General features: G+C 38.2%; 1 protein-coding gene across 6 annotated transcripts in view; it reads left to right on the forward strand.

Annotated features, from left to right (window-relative positions):
* si:ch211-272n13.3 (ankyrin repeat domain-containing protein 26) overlaps positions 1-20,333 on the forward strand; it is a 191,437-nt gene that overhangs the window by 104,832 nt on the left and 66,272 nt on the right. For 4 of the 6 annotated variants that reach the window (XR_010966206.1, XM_067999525.1, XM_067999526.1 and 1 more), the window contains 5 exons: positions 2,378-3,502; positions 7,845-8,143; positions 10,692-10,892; positions 17,352-17,379; positions 19,862-20,003. Coding sequence is in view for 5 of the 6 variants with exons in the window: in XM_067999525.1 (XP_067855626.1) it covers positions 2,378-3,502; positions 7,845-8,143; positions 10,692-10,892; positions 17,352-17,379; positions 19,862-20,003 (1,795 nt within the window). In the remaining variant the exon portion in view is untranslated. The remainder of the gene's footprint in view (positions 1-2,377; positions 3,503-7,844; positions 8,144-10,691; positions 10,893-17,351; positions 17,380-19,861; positions 20,004-20,333) is intronic. The other 2 variants (XM_067999527.1, XM_067999528.1) reach the window with 2 other exon arrangements.

The following is a 20,333-nucleotide window of genomic DNA, read 5'->3' on the forward strand; positions in this document are numbered from 1 at the left end:
CAACCTTCATTACACTTCCTCCACCTCACTGTAAGGACTCTTTTTCCTTCTCCCAGTTTCTCCATCGCATCTGTTCTGACAATGCCACCTTCCACACCAGGGCTTCCGATATGTCTTCCTTTTTACTCAACCGCGGATTCCCCTCCACCACGTAGTTGACAGGGCCCTCGACTGTATCTGTCCCATTTCCCGCACTTCTGCCTTCCCCCCTTCCCCTCCCTTCCAGAAGCATGATAGGGTCCCCCATGTCCTCACCTTCCACCCCACCAGCCTCCACAATCAAAGTATCATCCTCCACCATTTCCGCCACCTCCAGCGCGATGCCTCCTCCTTCCTTTCAGCATTCTGAAGGGACCGTTCCCTCTGCGACACTCTGGTCTACTCTTCCAACATCCGCTCTCACCTTCCTGTGCGAGCACAGGAGATGCAGTACCTGCCCTTTCACCTTCCCCCTTCCCACTCTCCAGGGCCCCAAATACACCTCCCAGGTGAAACAGCGATTTGCTTGTACTTCTTTCAATTTAGTATACTGTATTCGCCACTCACAATGCGGTCTCCTCTACATTGGGGAGACCAAATGCAGAATGGATGATCGCTTTATTGAAAACCTCTCCTCAGATAGCAAGTGCTGGTAATGGTCCTGATGTTTCCATTTTCAGCTCTGCTAGACTCATCTTTTGCTTTTTTCTGGTCCCATTACCACCTTGTACCATCACCCCTTTTGTCATTTAATCACTCCTGCCCTCCACCGTATCGGAGAGCTTCCCTTTTGTTCTTTCCTCCCCTCCCCTCCCCCCACCCCCACCCTTGGCCTGGCTCGGTAGTTGCTTAAAAACTGTTTAATCTTCAACTTCTTCCAGTTCTGACAAAAGGTCATCGACCTGAAACGTTAACTCTGTTTCTTTCTTCACTGATGTTGCCTGTCTTGCTGATGTATTTCCAGCATTTTCTGTTTTTATTTCATAACTCAAGATTGCTATGGGTGTGAATGAATTATGTAAGCTGTAACAGAAATGATTTATATAACCTATCCAAATGTATATACTTTTTCATACAGTATTTAAACATTTTAATTGTTTTAGGCACATTACTATCTCTGCTGTGGTGGGATACATCCAAGGGTGCAACCTTGGTTTCATTTTAACTCAACATTTTTTTAATATTAGCAAATGGAGGAAACTGTATTTAATAACAGGACCATGATAATCTGTGCAGTGTGCTTTTAATGTTGGCTTGAGGGTGAAATACCCAAATAAGAGGTCCAAATCATGTCCAATTGCATAGCTTTATTATGTTTAGGTTGTCAATTTCTGTTTATTTGGGGGCCCAGTGTGCTGTCATATACTGAAACATTACAAAAGGAGTTCTGTTAGGTACATAACAATCAAGTATAAATTTACACCTATTGTGTCAAAAGATATTCCCCACGTTTGGGGTAAAAATATCATTGAGTGATTACTTTCACATATTTTACTGTACAGATTAAAAATAGTATTTACTCATCTTTGAAGTACTTTTGACTTAATTTTAATGAGGAATATATATTGAGTCAATTAGTTTAAATAATTTTTCTAAAATTGAGACAATATAGCTTTATTCAGTAAAATTTATCACCATGGAAGACTCCTAAATGATTCTTAATAGAACTGCTGAACTCTGATATGGTCACACAAAAGATGAATCCAGTGCAGAGGTATGAAATAATACTGTGAATGCAACATGAATGGGCAAATTATTGGGCAAAGTTTTAATTTATTATTATTGCAGTCTTCAAAAAGTGGATATTGTATCAAACATTAAATAGGTGCTACTGGGGAAGACTATTCCTTCTATATATAACTAATATTGCACATGTATTCTATGAAGAAGGCAGTCACACAGTATGAAAGTTAGTGTAATAATAGAATCTTACAGTACAGAAGGAGGCCATTCAGTAATGTAAGTAAATGTTCCATATGGCTGAAATAAATTGGTGACTAATTGTAATGACAGAATATCATGTAGAATATTGTTGTTGGATTTAAAGAAGTCAGTATAAATGATACAAACCTATTGCAGAACATTGGAATCAAATTCCCAGTGTCACATGAGGTACCTCATGCATCTCTTTGATTTAATATTAAACATTTGTTTGCTAGTAATTGTGTCTGTCATGATCACAAATTCATTGACGTATCTCAAGGTCAGGACATGAGATTATTGTGAATCACTGTCACTGAAATATTTTGTATGTGTAATGATTCTGTATTTAGTAATCTAATGTACAACTTTTTTTTAGTTTTTAGAATGTATATTTTTCTGTTTAATCCATTGCGTGCTTATCTTTGTTGGTTATGATGCCTGATTTCTCTTTACCTGTTTCACATGCTTTCACAAGGATAAACCTATTTTAGAAACAACCAGTATCGATGGCAAATTGTTCACCGAATGCCCACAATCTGAAAATGAAACTTGTGAGGCAGTTTTGCTTTCACATCAGAAAGCGGAAGAAATAGACCTGAATGAGGAGCCTGATTTTGACAGTAGCGAGAGTGCTGCTGAGGTGATGGGTGTAAATGAAAAGAGTGAATTGACCTTGGAGAAACAATATGTAAAAGTCTGGGTTGAAAAGGAAAAGATGGAAATAACATCACATCTAGAAACCCTCACAGCAGAGCTGAAACAAAGGTTTGAAGAAATTCGACAGAACAAGGATGGTGCAAGTACTCTGGAATATTCAGAAGATTGTTCTGGAAAATACTCGAGCAGTGAGTCTAGTAAAGAAATTGTAATTGCATCTCTAAAGAATAATGAAGATACTGCTTTAGAGGAAGAGTTAGAAGAAGGGAATAGATATGATGAATATGACCGCAGAGTACTTCATCTAATTCCAGAGCAACAGGAATCAGAAGATTTTAGTACAGGGCTAACAGATGTAAGAGATGAGCAGCAAACACTCTCTAAAGTACCTGAATCAAAACCAGCAGAAAATAATGATGATAACAGGTTGGACCATATTTGTGCACCTAAGGAAGTTAGTGAGTCAAAGAAGTTAAAGTGGGAGACAACTAAGGAAGATCATGTAAAAAAAATGGAATCGTCCATCCTAAAGGAAGGACGAACTGATGTTGCTGGTTATGTTACTGATTTAGACTCTGATGCAGATGATGATTCTCTCAAAGTGCACTCTGGTACTGATAAAAATGTAAGTTCTAATAACAAAAATCCTACTTCTTTAGAGAAAACTCTGAAGCACAGTACAGAATTGGTTGAGTTTTCATCCACAAGAAGTGAAGGTTTTATGTCCAAGTGTATTCCTCGTCTTGATGTAAGAAATCTCGAGACACCAGTGGATGATTTGGAGCACTATCCAAGAACCCTCCAGTTGGCCTCTGTAGTAGCTGCTAAACCTTACTTGGATGAAGAGCTAGAGGAAGATATGCAGCGATTTAAAAATGAGGTAGGAATGCTGAAAGTAGTATTCCTGGCTTTGGAGAAAAAGAAAGCACAGCTGCAGAAAGAGGTAATAATCCTCCATTATGTGTGCAAGTGATCCTGTTTTGCCTGAACCCTTTTTCTCATTTCAACTGAGTTTGAAGGGGAGTAGTTTGCATGGAACTATTAATAGGTTTCCAGGTGACACATGACTTTTCAGTACATATGTGCTTTCATTTTTGTTGCACATCTTTAATGCTGAGATAGGAAAAATGTAGATCCTTTTTCAATAGTACAGGCATTTAATAGTTGATTCAATTAAAGTTAATTTGCATTGAATTGAATTATAATGGGAATGCAGTGTAAAATATATAATTGATTGACCTGGTATTTGCATACTGCTCAACCATTTTTAGATAATTGGTTATCCTTGAAGAAAATTATATTTTCTGTCAAAGGTAAATCTATTGGTTCTAGATGGTAATAACACAACCATAATTGATTCCAAGCCAAATTAACCATGCCAAAATTAAAGATTTTTTTGCCAACATTTAAATATGTTCTGTTTTAACAATATAAAGTGAACTCTAGTGCTCATCTATGAGATTACAGCAAAGTAACTTCACTGCTCTATTGCAGGAAAATACTACTTAATATTTTGCAGTGTACAGTTTGCATACTGCATGCCACTATAATTTGCTCATTTAGCTATTTGACAAATCCAGTGAGTAATGATAGCTTGACATGAAAAGAAATTTACTGCAGTTGTGTGTGTGTGTGTATTTTTAAAATATATTTACATTTTCTACATTGAATGAATCTTATTTCTGTACTCGACATACTGCATCTTACGTATCTAAATGTTCTCACCTTTGCAGTCATTTAACCTTTTCAATGTTCTTTCATGAGATATAAGCTAATGACTTTTTTTATGTTATCATTGAACCCTTTCACTTCAGGCTAAATGACAAAATGCACAGAAGCATTCTGCCTTTCTGATTTGTCACTTAGGTTACATCGCGTCTACAGCACAGAAACCGGCCATTTGACCCATCTGGTCTGTGCCGGCGTTTATGCTCCACACGAGCCTCCTCTCACCCCTCTTCATCCAACCCTATCAGCATACCCTTTTTTTCCTTTCTCCCTCATGTGCATATCTAGCTTCCCCTTAAATGTATCTATGCTATTTGCCTTAATTACTTCTTGTGGTAGCTCATTCCACATTCTTTCCACTCTTTGGGTAAAGAAGTTTCTCTTGAATTCCCGATTGGATTTATTAGTGACTATCTTATATTTATGATCTGTAGTTTTGGACTCCCCCCACAAGTGGGAACATTTTCTCTACATCTACCCTATCAAACCCTTTCATTATCTTAGAGACCTCTATCAGGTCACCCCTCAACCTCCTTTTCTAGAGAAAAGAGCCCCAGCCTGTTCAGCCTTTCCTGATAAGTATATGTCTCAAATTAGTACAGCTACCCCCTCCCCCCTTTTTCCTTCCCTATCCTTTCTAAACACCTTATATCCAGCAATATTTAACTGCTAGTCCTGTTCTTTATTAAGCCATGTTTCAGTTATCCTTATTACTTCTGGCTCCTCATTATGAATTATTACTTCCAGTTCCCCCATTTTGTTTCGGATGCTGTGCACATTGCTGTACAGGCAGTTTACTTTGTTTTTATTAATTGTTCCCTTACTTTATTTTTAAGTCATTTTACACTTATGTTCTGTAACTGTATGTGCTCCCTGACCATTTGTTATCCATATTCCTTTCCTTGGTCTGACCTTTATTCTCACCTCCTATTTCTTTCATCTTCAGAACAATGCTATTTTCTCCAGACCTCTCCCCCCATCCTACTAGTTGAAAGTCCTAGCCACAGCCCTATTTATCTTTTCCGTTAGGACACAGGTCCCATTCCGGTTCAGATGGAGCTCATCCCAGCAGTACAGTTCCTTCATGTCTCACTACTGGTGCCAGTGTCCCATGAAATGGAACCCTTCCTTCCCACACCAGGTCTTTCAGCCACGCATTCATCTTCCTGATCTGTCTGTTTCTGTGCCAATTAACACGTGGCTTGGGTAGTAATCCCGAGATTACCACCCATGAAATCTTGTTTTTTAATTTAGTTCCTAACTTCTGATATTCCCTTATCAGGAACTCCACCTTTTCCTTCCCTATGACCCACTGGATCTCACCCCTCCCTTTCCAAGTTCCTCTCCAGTTGCTCCGAGATATCCTTTACCTTTGCACCACTCTCAGTCGCAACTGCAGAGAACGCTGTCTATCCCCCTAATTATTGAATCTCCTATGACTACAACCTTTCTATTCTGCTCCTCTCCCCACCCCGCTCCACGGTGCCATGGTTAGCATTCTAGCCATCCTCCCTACAACCTACCTTCATCCTTATCCTCATAGGTAGCAAGTGTACCTGTTGGATAGGACTAGTCTGTGGAACCTCATTCTCTACCTCCCCTAGATACCCCATACCCTGCTGACAGTCAGACTCTTCCCCTTCCTGCACCTGTGCTTTCATCTGAGGTGTGACTACTCTGGAGAACACTATCCAGATAGTCTTCCCTCTCCCTTGTGTCGGAGTGTCTCTAACTCGCACTCCAGCTCAACGACACTGAGCTGAAGTGACTCAAGGCAGAGACATTTCCTGCAGATGTGGCAATCCGGGACAGTCTCACTGTCCACAAACTTCCACATAACACAGTCCCAACATATAGCCTGTGCTGTCATCTCTAATCTTTATTTATTTATTTATTTATTTATTTATTTATTTATTAGCTAGCAGTCATTTCTATCTAGAACTAATAGAATCACTTGAGGTTTATTATTAATTAGCTGATGGATTAGTTTAATTTCAAATTAATTAGTAATGAATTACTTTTATTGTTTACATAGAGCAGATACTTATTTAATGAAAATTGAACCCCTTTAGTGTTGGTTTCCTCTGCTTAGTTTATTTTGTCCCCTTAGATCCATTTAGCCTCTTAGGTCTATTTGTTTACCTAAAGGATATATTTGAGATAAATGATAGAGCTAAGTGTTTAATTTAATTCCTCAGGCTCTGCCGCTCCTCACTCTGTGCTGACTATGACGTCACTTTTTGAGTTTTCCCCTTTGTTTGGTATCAGCTGCTGCTGCTCTCTGCCACTGCTCCTTTTAAACTACTGATGCTTTATTTTTTTTTTATACGTATACAAATGTTTTCACCTTGCCTGGCATCAAATTATTTCAACCAAGTGAAAATGCAAATGATGATACAAGTGTGAAAATAATGCTCATGGCCTTAGTTGTGTACTGCAATGGCTGGTAAAAGCATTATCTAAATAGCTTTCATCAAAGTTGAGTATTTCCCCCCATATGTTGCCACAAAAGGGAAAAGTGCAGCTATTAAAAGAATAGACCCTAGAACGTTATCACTATGTTACACACACAAAGCATTTTGGCCTTGAGTTTCTGCACGATTTCTGCCCAGATATCAGTATAATCTGGGCAGAATCGAATAAAATAGTGTTAAAGGTTGCAGAATTTTAAACATAAGTGAGTTGCAGCCATAACTACTTTACGCCCAAGTATCTGCCCTGTTCCAGTCACAGATCGATTATGATCAATTTCGCTTGGTTGCACTGATTCATGGGAGATTTTACATTCGGGCTTTTGCTGAGTTTGCAGGAAATCTTGAGCGTAACTTCACCTCAGCAAAACTGACGCAGTGTCCAGCCCCGAGTGGAAACTCCCTGCCTATATGTTTTAAAATTTCAAAAATAGAACTTGAAATTACAGTGTGGGAAACTAGTGTAGAAACATTTAACGTTTGCCTGAAATTCTTCTGCCACCTATTTTAGTGGAGCCGTTTGAGACATTTATTTTAAACAGGTTAATGTCTTCGCTTAAATAATGGAGAGGGAGATCTCAGCTGAACATGTTAAGTGTTGTTACAGCAGTATTTCATGGTGTAATTTCAGGGTAATTGTTTTTGTCCACATGATAACTCTGGAATATGTTTTGTGAAATATTGCTCCAGTACATTGCAAGACTTAAACGTGAAGAAGACCTCTTTGAGCCTCATTTGTAGATCTTTTTCTTTTTTACATTCATGAAATAAAAATCATCTGAGATGGTTACTTGGGCTAGATTTTTTTTTTAGTGCACTGAAATATTTGGGTGGGGGTGGGGGTGGAGGGGAAGGCATACTGAATAAAGTGCAGGTGAAAAGTTGTGATTTTTATGAATATCTTCTAGATGTGGATATTTATTGATTGCAAAGTACATTAAATTTGTGGATCTAAACCTCAGTTGCAATCTCAATATCTACTCATTTGGGTGCAACAATAACATTGTTTTAGTAATATTTTAAATGCTGATTATGGCTACTGAATAAGATTTTTGTTAATCATAAAACCTTATTTTCTCTTTTCAGGTTGAAGAAGAAAAAATAAAGAATTTGCAAAATAGAAAGAGAAACAGACATGATGAATTAAGCATTACTGAACCAGCAGGAAAAGATGAAGACAGTTGGTATATAAAGCAGAAACAAACAGATGAGAAATATATCCAGCAACAAAATAATGAAAGAATAGAGTTGAAATTGATTAAGGGACAATCTGATGGAGATGTGTCTAAACGGCTACAGACCAATGTAACCACAAGGTTGAATAAAGAGAAACGAAGGGAAAGCTTTCTTAATAAAGACAGAACAAGAAAACATCTTTTCATAGGGTGAGTTAATTGTTCTATATGATTTGATAGTTTGGTAAATGTAACAAAGGCCTTTTTCATTTAATATTTGTGGCATTTAGCTCCAAAAATTGGCAGAAAATATTACGGCAAATTGCTTGACTGCTGAAGTTAAACTCACTGTTCTTGTGTAACCATTTTCTCTTCCACATGTACTTAATTATTTTGTGCTTTAAACACGCCGCTGAAGATGCCATCTTGCAAAATTTACGGTTCTTCTAGTATAATTTACTGTAGTAGAGCAACAAAATTTGGGACTCATACAGATTCGCATCAGAAAGACAATTTTATTGTGTGAAATACAGTGTGTTTTTATAGTCAATTTGCACTTTGTTGATATAATGTACTGCATGACAAAGAGTCTATTTCAAGTTATAAGCCAAGAAGAGTTTGCAGATCGTGACTTATTTTTTTTAAATTAGAAATTGAATGCACACTTATTGTGGCATTAAAACTAGTAGCAAGTTCCATGTACTTACACGCCTCTCCAAAGTTTACATGTTTTATATGTCAAAGATTGAAAAGGTCATGTCTATGATATGACCAGGTCAATCTTTACATTTTGGGCTTTCAAGTAACAAAGACCGACCGTTAAATCAGGGCAGTGGGAGCTAATAGGAAGATGAAATAGATAGATTCTAAAGTTTGTGTTATATTAGCAAAATAATGTAAAGAAATGAGAGATTAGGGAAAAAAGTAAAACTAGGCAAAGTGAGAAAGAAAATAGGATGGTGCTAAAACAATAACATGAGCAGAATTAATGTTTAAATTTATTAAAAAATTATTTTTGTGCTCTGCAAGGTGAGGGTTGTTTGTGCTGGGGAATAGAACTCTTCCAATGTCGGGCACCAGTGTCAGCATCAGGTACTCCCAGATCAGATATAACACTGCCAGATGCAGAGTAAAGTCCCCCTATACTGCCCTAATGTGCCTCAATCCCAATCCCACTAGTGATATTTTTTCCATTTTTCACGCAAGCCTTCCTGTGGCCTCTCTTGCAAGGTAGTGCCAAATTAGAAACAATTTTCTAAAACAGAAAATGCTGGAAACACAACGGGTTAGTCAGCGTCTGTGGAGAGAAGTTCCCTCTAGGAACTGGATTGAGACTGCCCAAGCTCATTTTACATATTAGCCTTACCACCAGTAGACAGGCGACTTTCATCCCATCAGTCTGGGCTGGGTTTGAACCAACGTGGAACTCACTGCACCAATCAGCATCCCTCTAAAAATGTTATTTTAAGTGCTTAATGTAGTCATTCGAGGTTAATATTGCTGAAATTAAGTTCATCTGGACATTTCAATAGCTTTATTACAGTAACGGTGTTTGTTTCAACATCACAGTGAGTGAACCAAAAGCTTGCCAACTGGCTTGGCACAGAAAAACAAAAAAATTATGAACCTGCTGACAATCAATGGGTTAAGTATTCCAAATATTAATTCATATGTCACCAGCAATAACCTGTCATAAAGCTTACTAAAAGCGTTCTTGCAAATCAGAAAACTGTGTGTGTGTGTGTGTGTGTGTGTGTGTGTGTGTGTGTGAGTGAGAGTGAGTGAGTGTTCGTGTGTCTCTCCGTATATCCATCTATCCAATAACTTTTCTAGCATCTGGAATGAACATTGAGTCTGGTATCTGTTTTGAACATGTGCCAGTTTTCTGATTGCTAATTTGTTAAGTATGTGTACACTCCCTTTCTGCTTTTTTAATTGTTTTGTGTGTTTTTCTGCTTTCAATTGGTTGTCTACTCCCACTCCCACCTCCTCCTCTTGCCATAATAAATTCTCCCTGAATAAATTATGGCAAAAAACCTGCATAATTATATTTGGGGGGGAAAAAATTGTTTTCTCCAAGATACCACTGCCATGACAGTTACCTACTCACCCCACTAACATAATCAATATACAAAAAATTTCAGCCATTCATTGAAAATAACAAAAGTGTACTCATCCCATCTTCCAACTGCCCTGACAACTCCTCTCTTCTCTTCTTGCCCCTCCCCCCATGCTGCATGATCCACCCTGCCAGGCCTCATTGACTACTTGGTCCTGGGGTGCACCTACTTACACTAGCAGAGATTACAAGGTCCACCCATACTCCTGCACTTCATGGCACTTTCTGCAGATTATATAATAAAAATATTTCAAAGAGCAATGATTTTTTTATGTGTTCATACTTAGAAATCTAGCATTTAACAAACAATCCATATAATTCATTATTTATCATTTACTTTTACTTTTTTTTTATTTTACAAAAGATCTAATTTTCACAGCCCTGTTAGATTTTGAGGATAATTACTGCTTTAACATTTTTTTAATACAAATGTAATGTTTCAATTAATCACTTAATTATTATTCATATAATATACCTACCCAAGAATGTCAGGCTGTTGGGGCATCAACAGACTGTTTTAAATATGTACAAACTTTAAATTGCAAGCTACACCTCTTAGCCTGATCCATATTAATCCATGAGCAACGGCATGGGAGATCCACTCGAGTATATATATGAGTTAAACATTTTTATTTAAAGGACTGACTTGGGCTCAGATGAGGAGAATTATGAAAGTCATCAACGTAATCAGCCAAAGCAAGCTGATCAACAGTTGAAAAGCATTGAGTTGAAAAGCATTGAGAGACTGGTCAGACTACAACAGATATCTGCAATGAATGGGGATGCCTTATCTGCCTTTGATGACAGTACTACAAGTGAGATGTCTCAAGATGAAGTGAGGTACTTAATGTTTATGTTCTAAATGTTGATATTGACGAGCAGGACATTCTGGGGCTGAATTCCTGTTTTTGCTAATTTTAGCAAAGAAATAGATACAAATTTTTAAAAAAACTGGTAGAACCTGTGCTAACAGACTTTGTCCATGTTTACCACATTTCTGAAAATTCTTACCTCTCCAAAAATGAATGACAGAAAAGCCCTTTTTTGTGCTTAAGAGACTTGTTAAATGCCAATCATGGAACCTCAACACAATTACACAGCATTAAGGCTCTTCAAAAAGTAAGTCTTTAGCAACATTTCAAACCTGTTTTAATCAGCTCAATGAAAGGGAAGATTTTGAGGTATCAGGAAAACAGTCATAGAAGTGCATGGTACAAAGCCATTTTTTATGCCATGACATAGATTCATTGGTAGGCTTATTTTCATGGAGCAGGAGGCAAGAGGGGGGCCTGGAACCACCAAGGCTGTAACATGCTTACAGCTAACATCAGGCACTACTCTGGGCAGTGGCTTTACCACCAGAGTTCACTTCCTTATTATGCTCAGGCTCAGCAGGGAGGTGGTAATTGAAGTGTGTCACCTACACTCATGACCTGCAGCATCAGTCAACCATTCAACGAGGATTATCGGTGTCATTCAAGGTTCTCACTGTACTCAAATTTTATGCCACAAAGCATGTAGCAAGAGACTGTCCCTTTGCTACCACCAGAAACTATTCATAGAATCATCGAACAATATAGCACAGAAGGAGGCCATTCAGCCCATCGTGCCTGTGTCGGCTCTTTGAAAGAGCTATCCAATTAGAACCACTGTCCTGCTCTTCCCCATAGCCCTGCAAATGTTTCCTTTTCAAGTATATGTCCAATTCCCTTTTGATAGTTGCCAATAAATCTGCTTCCACCACCATTTCTGGCAGTAAATTCCAGATTTTTCCTCATCTCCCCTCTGGTTCACTTGCCACTTATCTTAAATCTGTCCTCTGGTTACTGTCCCTCTTGCAAGTGGAAATAGTTTCTCCTTTTTACTCTGTCATAACCCCTCATCGTTTTGAACACCTCCATTAAATCTCCCCTTAACCTTCTCTGCTCTAAGGAAAACAATCCCAGCTTCTCTAGTTGCTCTACATAACTGAAATCCTTCATCCCTGGTACCATTCTAATAAATCTCTTCTACACCCTCTCCAAGACCTTGACATCCTTCCTAAAGTGTGGTGCCCAGAATTAGAAACTATACACCAGCTGAGGCCTAACCAGTGATTTATAAAGTTTTAGTATAATTTGCTTTGGTACTCTATGCCTCTATTAAGAAAGCCAAGGATCCCATATGTTTCTAGGATTTGTGTATGTGAACCCTTAGGTCTCTCTGCATTCTGTTTAAAATTGTACCATTTAATTTATATTGTCTCCCCTCATTCTTCCTTCCAAAATGCATCACTTCACACTTCTCTGCATTAAATTTCATGTGCCATGTGTCTGCCTATTTCACCAGTGTGTCTACGTTCTCCTGAAGTCTACTTTGAAATTATGCCACTTACTATACAGTAAAAAGTGCAGTGGTTCTAATACCGAACCCCTGGGGGACACACTATATACTTCCCTCCAGTCTGAAAGACAACCATTTATCATTACTTTCTGCTTTCTGCCTCTTAGCCAATTTTTGAATCCATGCAGCCACTGCTCCTTTAATCCCATGGGCTTCAATTTAATGCATGCCAATGCACGTCCTAGGGACTTCGCATGATGTTTTCATTCTGAGGCAATCAAATGTGACACAGTTCTTTGAAGGAAAGGTGGATGGATGACTAGTTCCTTGGGAATATGGCCTACTTTTTGCAACTGTGATTGATGACAACTCTGCACCCTAGGAAAGAATAGCTATACAGATGCACTTAGATGAACCAGAAGTGTCATTCAACAGACATTTAGGATGCTAAAGTAATGCTTCAGATGCTTGGACCAGTTATTTGAAGTCTAGCAATATTCTGGCAAGAAAGTTGGCAAAATTATAATACTATCCACCATGCTGCACAATATTGTCATGAACAGAGGTCTTGCGATCGGCTTGGTTGAGGAGCAGCTGCAAGGCATGGAAGACCAGCAGAACAGCAGCAGACTAGCCCACTGCAACCAAAGAGACAGGTGCATATGTTTCTTATTGTCAAGCATCTCCTGGTGAGCTCTGCAACAGGGCACTATTGTTTTTCTATTGGAAAGATTGACAAATTCAGAGCTGCTATTTGTGTTACCTTTTTGTTTTCTTTTGTGGAGAATTGCATATATTGGACTTGCTTTTGAATAACTGGTGCTTTCCTGTCTGAACAATAAAATAATAACAAGCTGCAAGATATGTGTGTTTGAACTTGGGATTCCTTTGGTGCCCTGCTGCAACGCATTCCTCTAGCTTAGGGAATTGCAATGGTAGGCAGCTGCTCAGTTAACTAATGAACTTAAGGATACACAAGGCCCTGTACAGTTATGCTTTTGTTGCTTTTTGAAACCATGCCTATTGTCATGTTTACGGCCTATGTGTTGGCACAGAACTGTCACTGACATGAGTACCAATCTGCTAATGTGCTATTCTACTCATGCCATTGTTAGATGGCATCTTCCTATGAATCCTACTGATGTGTCTGAGCATAGAATAGAAGTCATCTATGTGATTGAATCCTTTCCTCGTGGTTACGTATACCATTCGCCAAGAAAATTATAGCCATGCATGAAAGCACCTTGTTGTTTTGAACAAAAAGGCATCCTGGGCAATTTTGAGAGCATTCTTGAGAATTGCTCCCTATGGCCTGTATAACTGTTGTCCTCATTGTAGACACCAATAGTGTTGCCATTCACTCACTGTACAAGCAGCCCCCATAACAACTCTCGTGGGACATGGGACTTCCTATTCTACTTGCACCATTTTTCACTGCAGTGTGCAAAGAGGCTGCTGACTCTTCATTCTATTCCTGCTTGGTTTCAAAACTGGCCCAATTCAGGAGGGGCATCAGCTGGACAATCATCAAGCAGCATCTTTTCATCACCAGTGCACAGTGTCTCACTATGCTTCCACAGCCACATCACTATCAAATTCTCATGAATTGTATTTGTGGCAGTGCTTAAGGCAATAGTGGGTGATGATCATTAATGTCTTGGTGAGAGTTGCTTTTGAGGTTCTGGTGTTTTCTTGCTCTAAATTGAGTATATAATACTTTATGTGCAAATAAGCACATTATTGTCATTATATGTTCTAATGTGTGCATGTAGGCTATCAATATGGTGGACATGTCCATATAACACATAATGCATCATTAGAATATCTGTATAATATGGTAAATACTATAAATTCAGAACTCTGTTCCAACTTTCAAACATTCCATGCCTTCCAAACTCTCAATTTGTGATTGCCTCTATAGAGTGTTAGAACTTTCTGGTATTGGAGCCCTCCTATTGTTTACTAATTTTCCTTTAAACATAACAGTGGGGATTGATGCAAGGTAAATTGGACCATGAAAATTGTTTTCTGCAATACATTCCCTCTCCTATGTATAATCTAATTTGTGTAAGTCAGATATTTTTGTTTTTAATACTTGGTCCATTTTACTTTATATTTCTTTGTGTCGGTAAAATTGTTTTGCGGACACCTTTCCATCACATGCCTATTGTCCTGAACTACTTCATCGTAATATCCAGGTCTTGCATTAATGCTTTTCCTTAAATGTTATAATAGTGTGTTTTATAAAACTTTTTCTCCCACCAATTTTTCAGCAGTTATTGCAAGTGGACTTTGTACTCTATGATCATGAAGGTGTAGTTTTTCAATAATTTGCCAAGTTATGTTACCCTCAGAATTAGCAATTGTGCTACGTCCAGTAATCTGCTTACTGATGAAACTTAGTATAATAGTACGATGCACATGCAAATAGGTGGATATTAGCACACAAACTAGAATATTGTCAGCTTATTTTATAATTAAATAGAAAAATGAAGCACAGAAGAATTTTTGCAAATACTATGAAGTGCAGTACCAAACGTAAATACAACAAGGAGTATCAACATCAGCTTGCATTTATATTGTACCTTTAAAATAGAAAAACATCCTACGGTGCTTCAGGGGCCAAAGGTAAATGGACTCCAAGCCAAAAAAGGAGAGATTAGGAAGGGTGGCCAAAAGCTTAGTCAAAGAGGTGGGTTTTGAGAAGTGTCTTAAAGGAGGAGAGTAGGGTGGGGAGGGAGAGGGGTTAAGGGAGGAAATTCTAGAGAGAGAGAGAGAGGTATGGCTGAAAGAACTGCCACTAGTGGTAGGGTGAAGAAAGGACAGATCTGGGACAATACATTCAAGAACCATGAAAAGGAAAGGGGTATTGGCGGTGGGACAGTAGTTAGTGAGGATAGAGGGTTTGAGGGCACATAGTATCATAGTAGGTACAGCACAGGGAGAGACCATTTGGCCCTTCGTGCCTATGCTAGATCTTTGAAAGAACTATCCAATCAGTCCTACTCTCCTGCTCTTTCCCCATAGCCCTGTAATTTTTTTCCCTTCAAGTATTTATCCAATTCTCTTTTGAAAGTTGCTATTGAATCTGCTTCCACCACCCTTTCAGGTAGTGCATTCCAGATCATTACAACTCGCTGCGTAAAAAAAAATGTTTCCTCATGTCACCTCTGGTTCTTTTGCCGATCACCTTAAATCTGTGTCCTCTGGTTACCGACCCTTCTACCACTGGAAACAGTTTCTCCTTATTTACTCTATCAAAACTGTTCATGATTTTGAACACCTCTATCAAATCTAACCTTAACCTTCTCTGCTCTAAGGAGAACAACCCCAGTTTCTCCAGTCTCTCCACATAACTGAAGTCCCTCATCCCTGGTACCATTCTAGTAAATCTGTTCTGTACCCTCTCTAAGACCTTGACATCCTTCCTAAAGTGTGGTGCCCAGAATTGAACACACTAATCCAGCTGAGGCCTAACCAGTGTTTTATAAAGGTTTAGCACAACTTCCTTGCTTTTGGACTCTATGCCTCAATTAATAATGCCCAGGATTCCATATGCTTTTTTAACAGCCATCTCAACTTATCCTGTCACCTTCAAAGATTTGTGTACATGTTGTATTAATTAGCCTTTGTGCCACAATCTATTTCCATTTTGACAAAGTCCTCATTAGTAGTAAGGTGAATTCAGTAGTTTCTTCTCATAACATCCTTAATATAGGCAAGTTGACTGATATTGAAACGAAATGCACATAACCTAAGCCATGCATTATGGAATCCTATTTAACCACACAGTAGAATTCAGAAGAATCTCCCATTGATTCTCTTAATTACTTTTGAAGTCAAGATTTTCAATGAAGCATATAGCCATTACATCCATAAATGCAATTAACTGCTTAAAAAAAATCTAAATTAATATATTTGCAAGTTTTAGCTCACCAGGTTTCTCACAATGTAATCAGAAGAATAATAACATTTGTGCCTACTGGGATTTATTTGATGCACAGGATTCCAGACATTCAAGGCTGATAAATGATTAATTTGTTCAATTCAGGGAATCCTTGTGATTTACATTGATGCATCTAATGGCATTTTAAATTAGTGAACCAAACAAACCTTGGTTCAAAAAATTCTTTTGATTTCTCAATTAGAAGCTATTATTGAACTTTTAATTCAAAATGGAACAGAAACAATTTTAAAGTTGGCACCTTACCTTGGTGCTCTTCCATAAGTTGTGTGATTTTTTTTTTTAACCCCAATTTCTGCCGGCTCCTTTTAGTCAGTAAGACATCATTCATTTCTGGGTAACATACTTCCATACTTGCTGCCTCCTCTGCTTAATTAGGGCTCTTCCTCACCCACCAAAAATGTTGTGACACTCCATTATAGAGATCATCACTGAAACAAGATTTTCATTATTGGCTTTGAGCCATTCTCTAACACAATTGCGCACAGCTGGATTAACAATGTATTGGATGATTTATACCAGTTTTGTGGCTTGATAGTTGCCTAAGATATGTTAAAGGATTATTATTCCATGTGCATTGTAAATGGTTGATATTACTTCATTGCCACTGGTTAAATCTATTTGCAGAAGTTGCATATTTTAATTGTTTGCGTTTCTGTTTATTATTATTAGTTTGTAATTTGTGGGAAAAAGTAGGCCTCACCTTGCGGTGGGCAGTCAAGAAAAAAAGGAATTTTGGGTCCTTCTATTTAAATAGTGTGAATTTCCTTAGAAAAATAAAGACTTGCATTTATATAGCCTAGATTTTTGTGCTCAAGTCTCGAGTTGACTCAGAGGCAAAAGTGCTACCATTGAGCCTTGGCTGACACATGTTGGAAGTAATCTTATTAACATAGTATGCCAGATTATGAACCAAATAACTTGCAATATCTTTTTGCAAAACAGTTTCCCTTTTAAACTTTGTTACCTGCAATTTTAATATTTTCATCACTTTTTTTCAATATCTTTTTCAGGCCTTTCAAGTCATCGGCAAGTAAAAAGGTAACCTATCTTATTGTGAACCAAAGAATATACTTAATTTACATTTGCAGAAACTCATCACAAATTGTATATGCATCAGTTAATTAAGTGTGCATTTACACTGCACAGAGTGAATTGATGTCGAGTTTATAGTGGGCTTGAAGAGCTGATTTACACCACCTCTTTTTGAAGCTGGTTTTTGGGTCCTCTGATGTCATAACATTACAAGGCTGCCTGTGATGGGAAAGAAGAGTTTGTAGCCTGAATTGCTGAAGATCATGTTTACATTATGGCCAGAAATCTGTAGTTCAGATTTGAAATTCCCAGTTGTTGGGAGTTTCGCTTTCAATTTCTAACTGCCAGTGGAAGTCAAAGTGCTTATATGTTCATACTCCAACTTTAATCTCACGAAATGGAAACAACTTTGCTAAAACACTGAGGCTGGTGTGTAAATGCACCCTAACACATGTTAATTTTGAATCATCCTTCTGTAGCAAATGTTCTATCGTATCTAGATCTATTCGCCTATAATAAATCTGTATTGCTGTGAGTAATTAATACACTTATAATAGTTAAATAGTTATAATAGTTAAGTAGTTGGTACATATGGTGTATCATTTAATTCTACATATTTGAAGAATATCCTTGTATTCAAATCCCTCAATGGCCTCACCCTTCCCTTTCCCTGTAACCTCTGGGCCTACGACACTTCGAGAATTCTGCGTTTATCCAACTCTGGTCCCTTGTGCATCCCCACTTCCTTCACCCCACCATTGGCAGTCGTGCCTTCAGCCGTCTAGGCCCTAAGCTCTGGAATTCCTTCCCCAAACCCCTTCGCCTCTGCACCGCTCTCCTCCTTTAAAACGCTGCTTATAACCTACGTCTTTGACCAAGCCTTTGGTCGCCTGCCCTAATGTCTCTTTGGCTTGGTGTCAGTTTTTGTCTGATTATGCTCCTGTGAAGTGCCTTGTGATGGTTTACTATGTTAAAGGCGTTATATAAATGCAGGTGGTTGTTGTTGAAAGAACTTGTATTTTTATAGCACCTTTCACGTTCTCAAGACATTCCAAAGCGCTTCATAGCCAATTAATTATTTTGAAGCATGGTAACTGTTACCATGTAGGAACAGCAAATCCCCCAGAGATAAATGATTAGTTAATCTGTTTTTGATGGTGTTGGTTGAGGGATGAATGTTGGCCAGTATACCAGGAGAACCACTGTTCAAATAGTGCCACGGCATCTTTTGTGTCCACCTGAATGGGCACCCTGGTTTAAACTCTTGTCTGAAAGATGGCACCTCTGTGCAGCACTGAGAGAGTGCGGCCTTGGCAGAAGTGTCAGCCTAGATTATGTGCTCAAGTCCTGGAGTGGAGCATGAACCCACGACTTTTTGACTCGGACAAGAGTGCTGTTGCTGAAGCAAGCTGACACCTTTAAGAATGCTTACAGACTAACATTTTTTGAAAGATCCCTGTTTCTCCTGTTAGTCACCTACATTTGATACTAATGACCAATGAGACCTTACCCATTGATTTGTTTTTTCCTCCTCCAAGTTTTCCATTTCCCTTTCTCTGCTGTAGAAAGTGAGTCATTTTGGAATGGCAGCCCTCTGACTAAGTCAGCACAAGCTAGAGATTGAATTTGGAATTTTTCTGGCCTATTTCAATGAGCCGCTATATGATGCATTATCTAACTGAGGCAGCAGGGACTGTTCTTTTAAACATTTATCATTTTTTCCCCCCAAAAACGTCATTATTTTTGTTCTTTCCAATTTGTGAAACCAACCTAACCATTTCCTAATTCTTAAGAGTTTTAAAACTTTATTTGTCCCAAACTTCAGTAAATAACTAAAGTGGTACAATTTGTTTCTGATTAAGAAGTGCAAAGAATCATGCAAAATTTGTGAACCTCCCTTTCAAATTAATTTATATTGAAACTGGCATGTCAGTTGTTCCTGTGTATATAATTAGTACACTTTATTCAAAAGCAAAAAACTGCAGATGCTGGAAATCTGAAATAAAACCAGAAAATGCTAGAAATACTCAAGAGGTCCAGCATCATCTGTGGAGAGAGAAATGGAGTTACGTTTCAGGTCGATGGCCTTTCATCAGAACTGGAAGATGAAGAGATAAACAGCTTTTAAGCAAAATGAGATGATAACGAGACCACTATAGAAATAATGAGACAAGTTTCTGTACTTGTCTCATTATCACCTCATTTTGCCTTGCACCATCATCACTTTTGTTATTTAATCACTCCTGGCCTTCACTTTTGTTTTCCTGCCCCCTCCCTTTTTCCCAGGCTCTAAACTTGCTTGAAATCTATTCATCTCTAACATCTTCCAGTTCTGATGAAAGATCATTGACCTGAAATGTTAACTCTGTTTCTCTCTTCACAGATGCATACCTGCTGAGTGTTTCCAACGTTTCTGTTTTTATTATACTTATTAGTGCACTTTATTGTTGTGTTGCCAATTCTATATTTCCAATTTGCCTGTTTTTAGTTCACTAGACCAGTAAATATTTCTGATGACCTGGACGATCTCACACAGTCCTCTGATACTGCTACAGATGGATCAGAATCCCCTACTTCCGCTTATAGAAATGCTCCACTGTTAATTGCACAGCTTGGTGCAGAGGCAATAGGTAAGGAAAGTAAATCCAGCATCCTGTCTTTTTTTTTCCCCTTATTACTTCCAATGATGATCTGTACTGTGTGTTTCAGTATTGTATGCAAAGCTGGCAGATGTTAGATCTCAGTTTTGTCTTTTTTTTCCTGTAATTATAAAGATGGTTTACAATAAGCCAGTGAAAATATATCTTGTCCACTTCAATTTTGAACTATACAGTGGAATTTTTTACTGTAACTGAAAATTTAATATCACAGGCAAGGTACGTAATAAGAATGCAAGAAATTATTGAACAAGAAAGTCTGTTCATGTAATGAAACTCAAACCCCTTTTCACATTTTAATTC

The sequence above is a fragment of the Heptranchias perlo genome, chromosome 18 (assembly GCF_035084215.1).
Source record: "Heptranchias perlo isolate sHepPer1 chromosome 18, sHepPer1.hap1, whole genome shotgun sequence".
NCBI lineage: Eukaryota > Metazoa > Chordata > Chondrichthyes > Hexanchiformes > Hexanchidae > Heptranchias > Heptranchias perlo.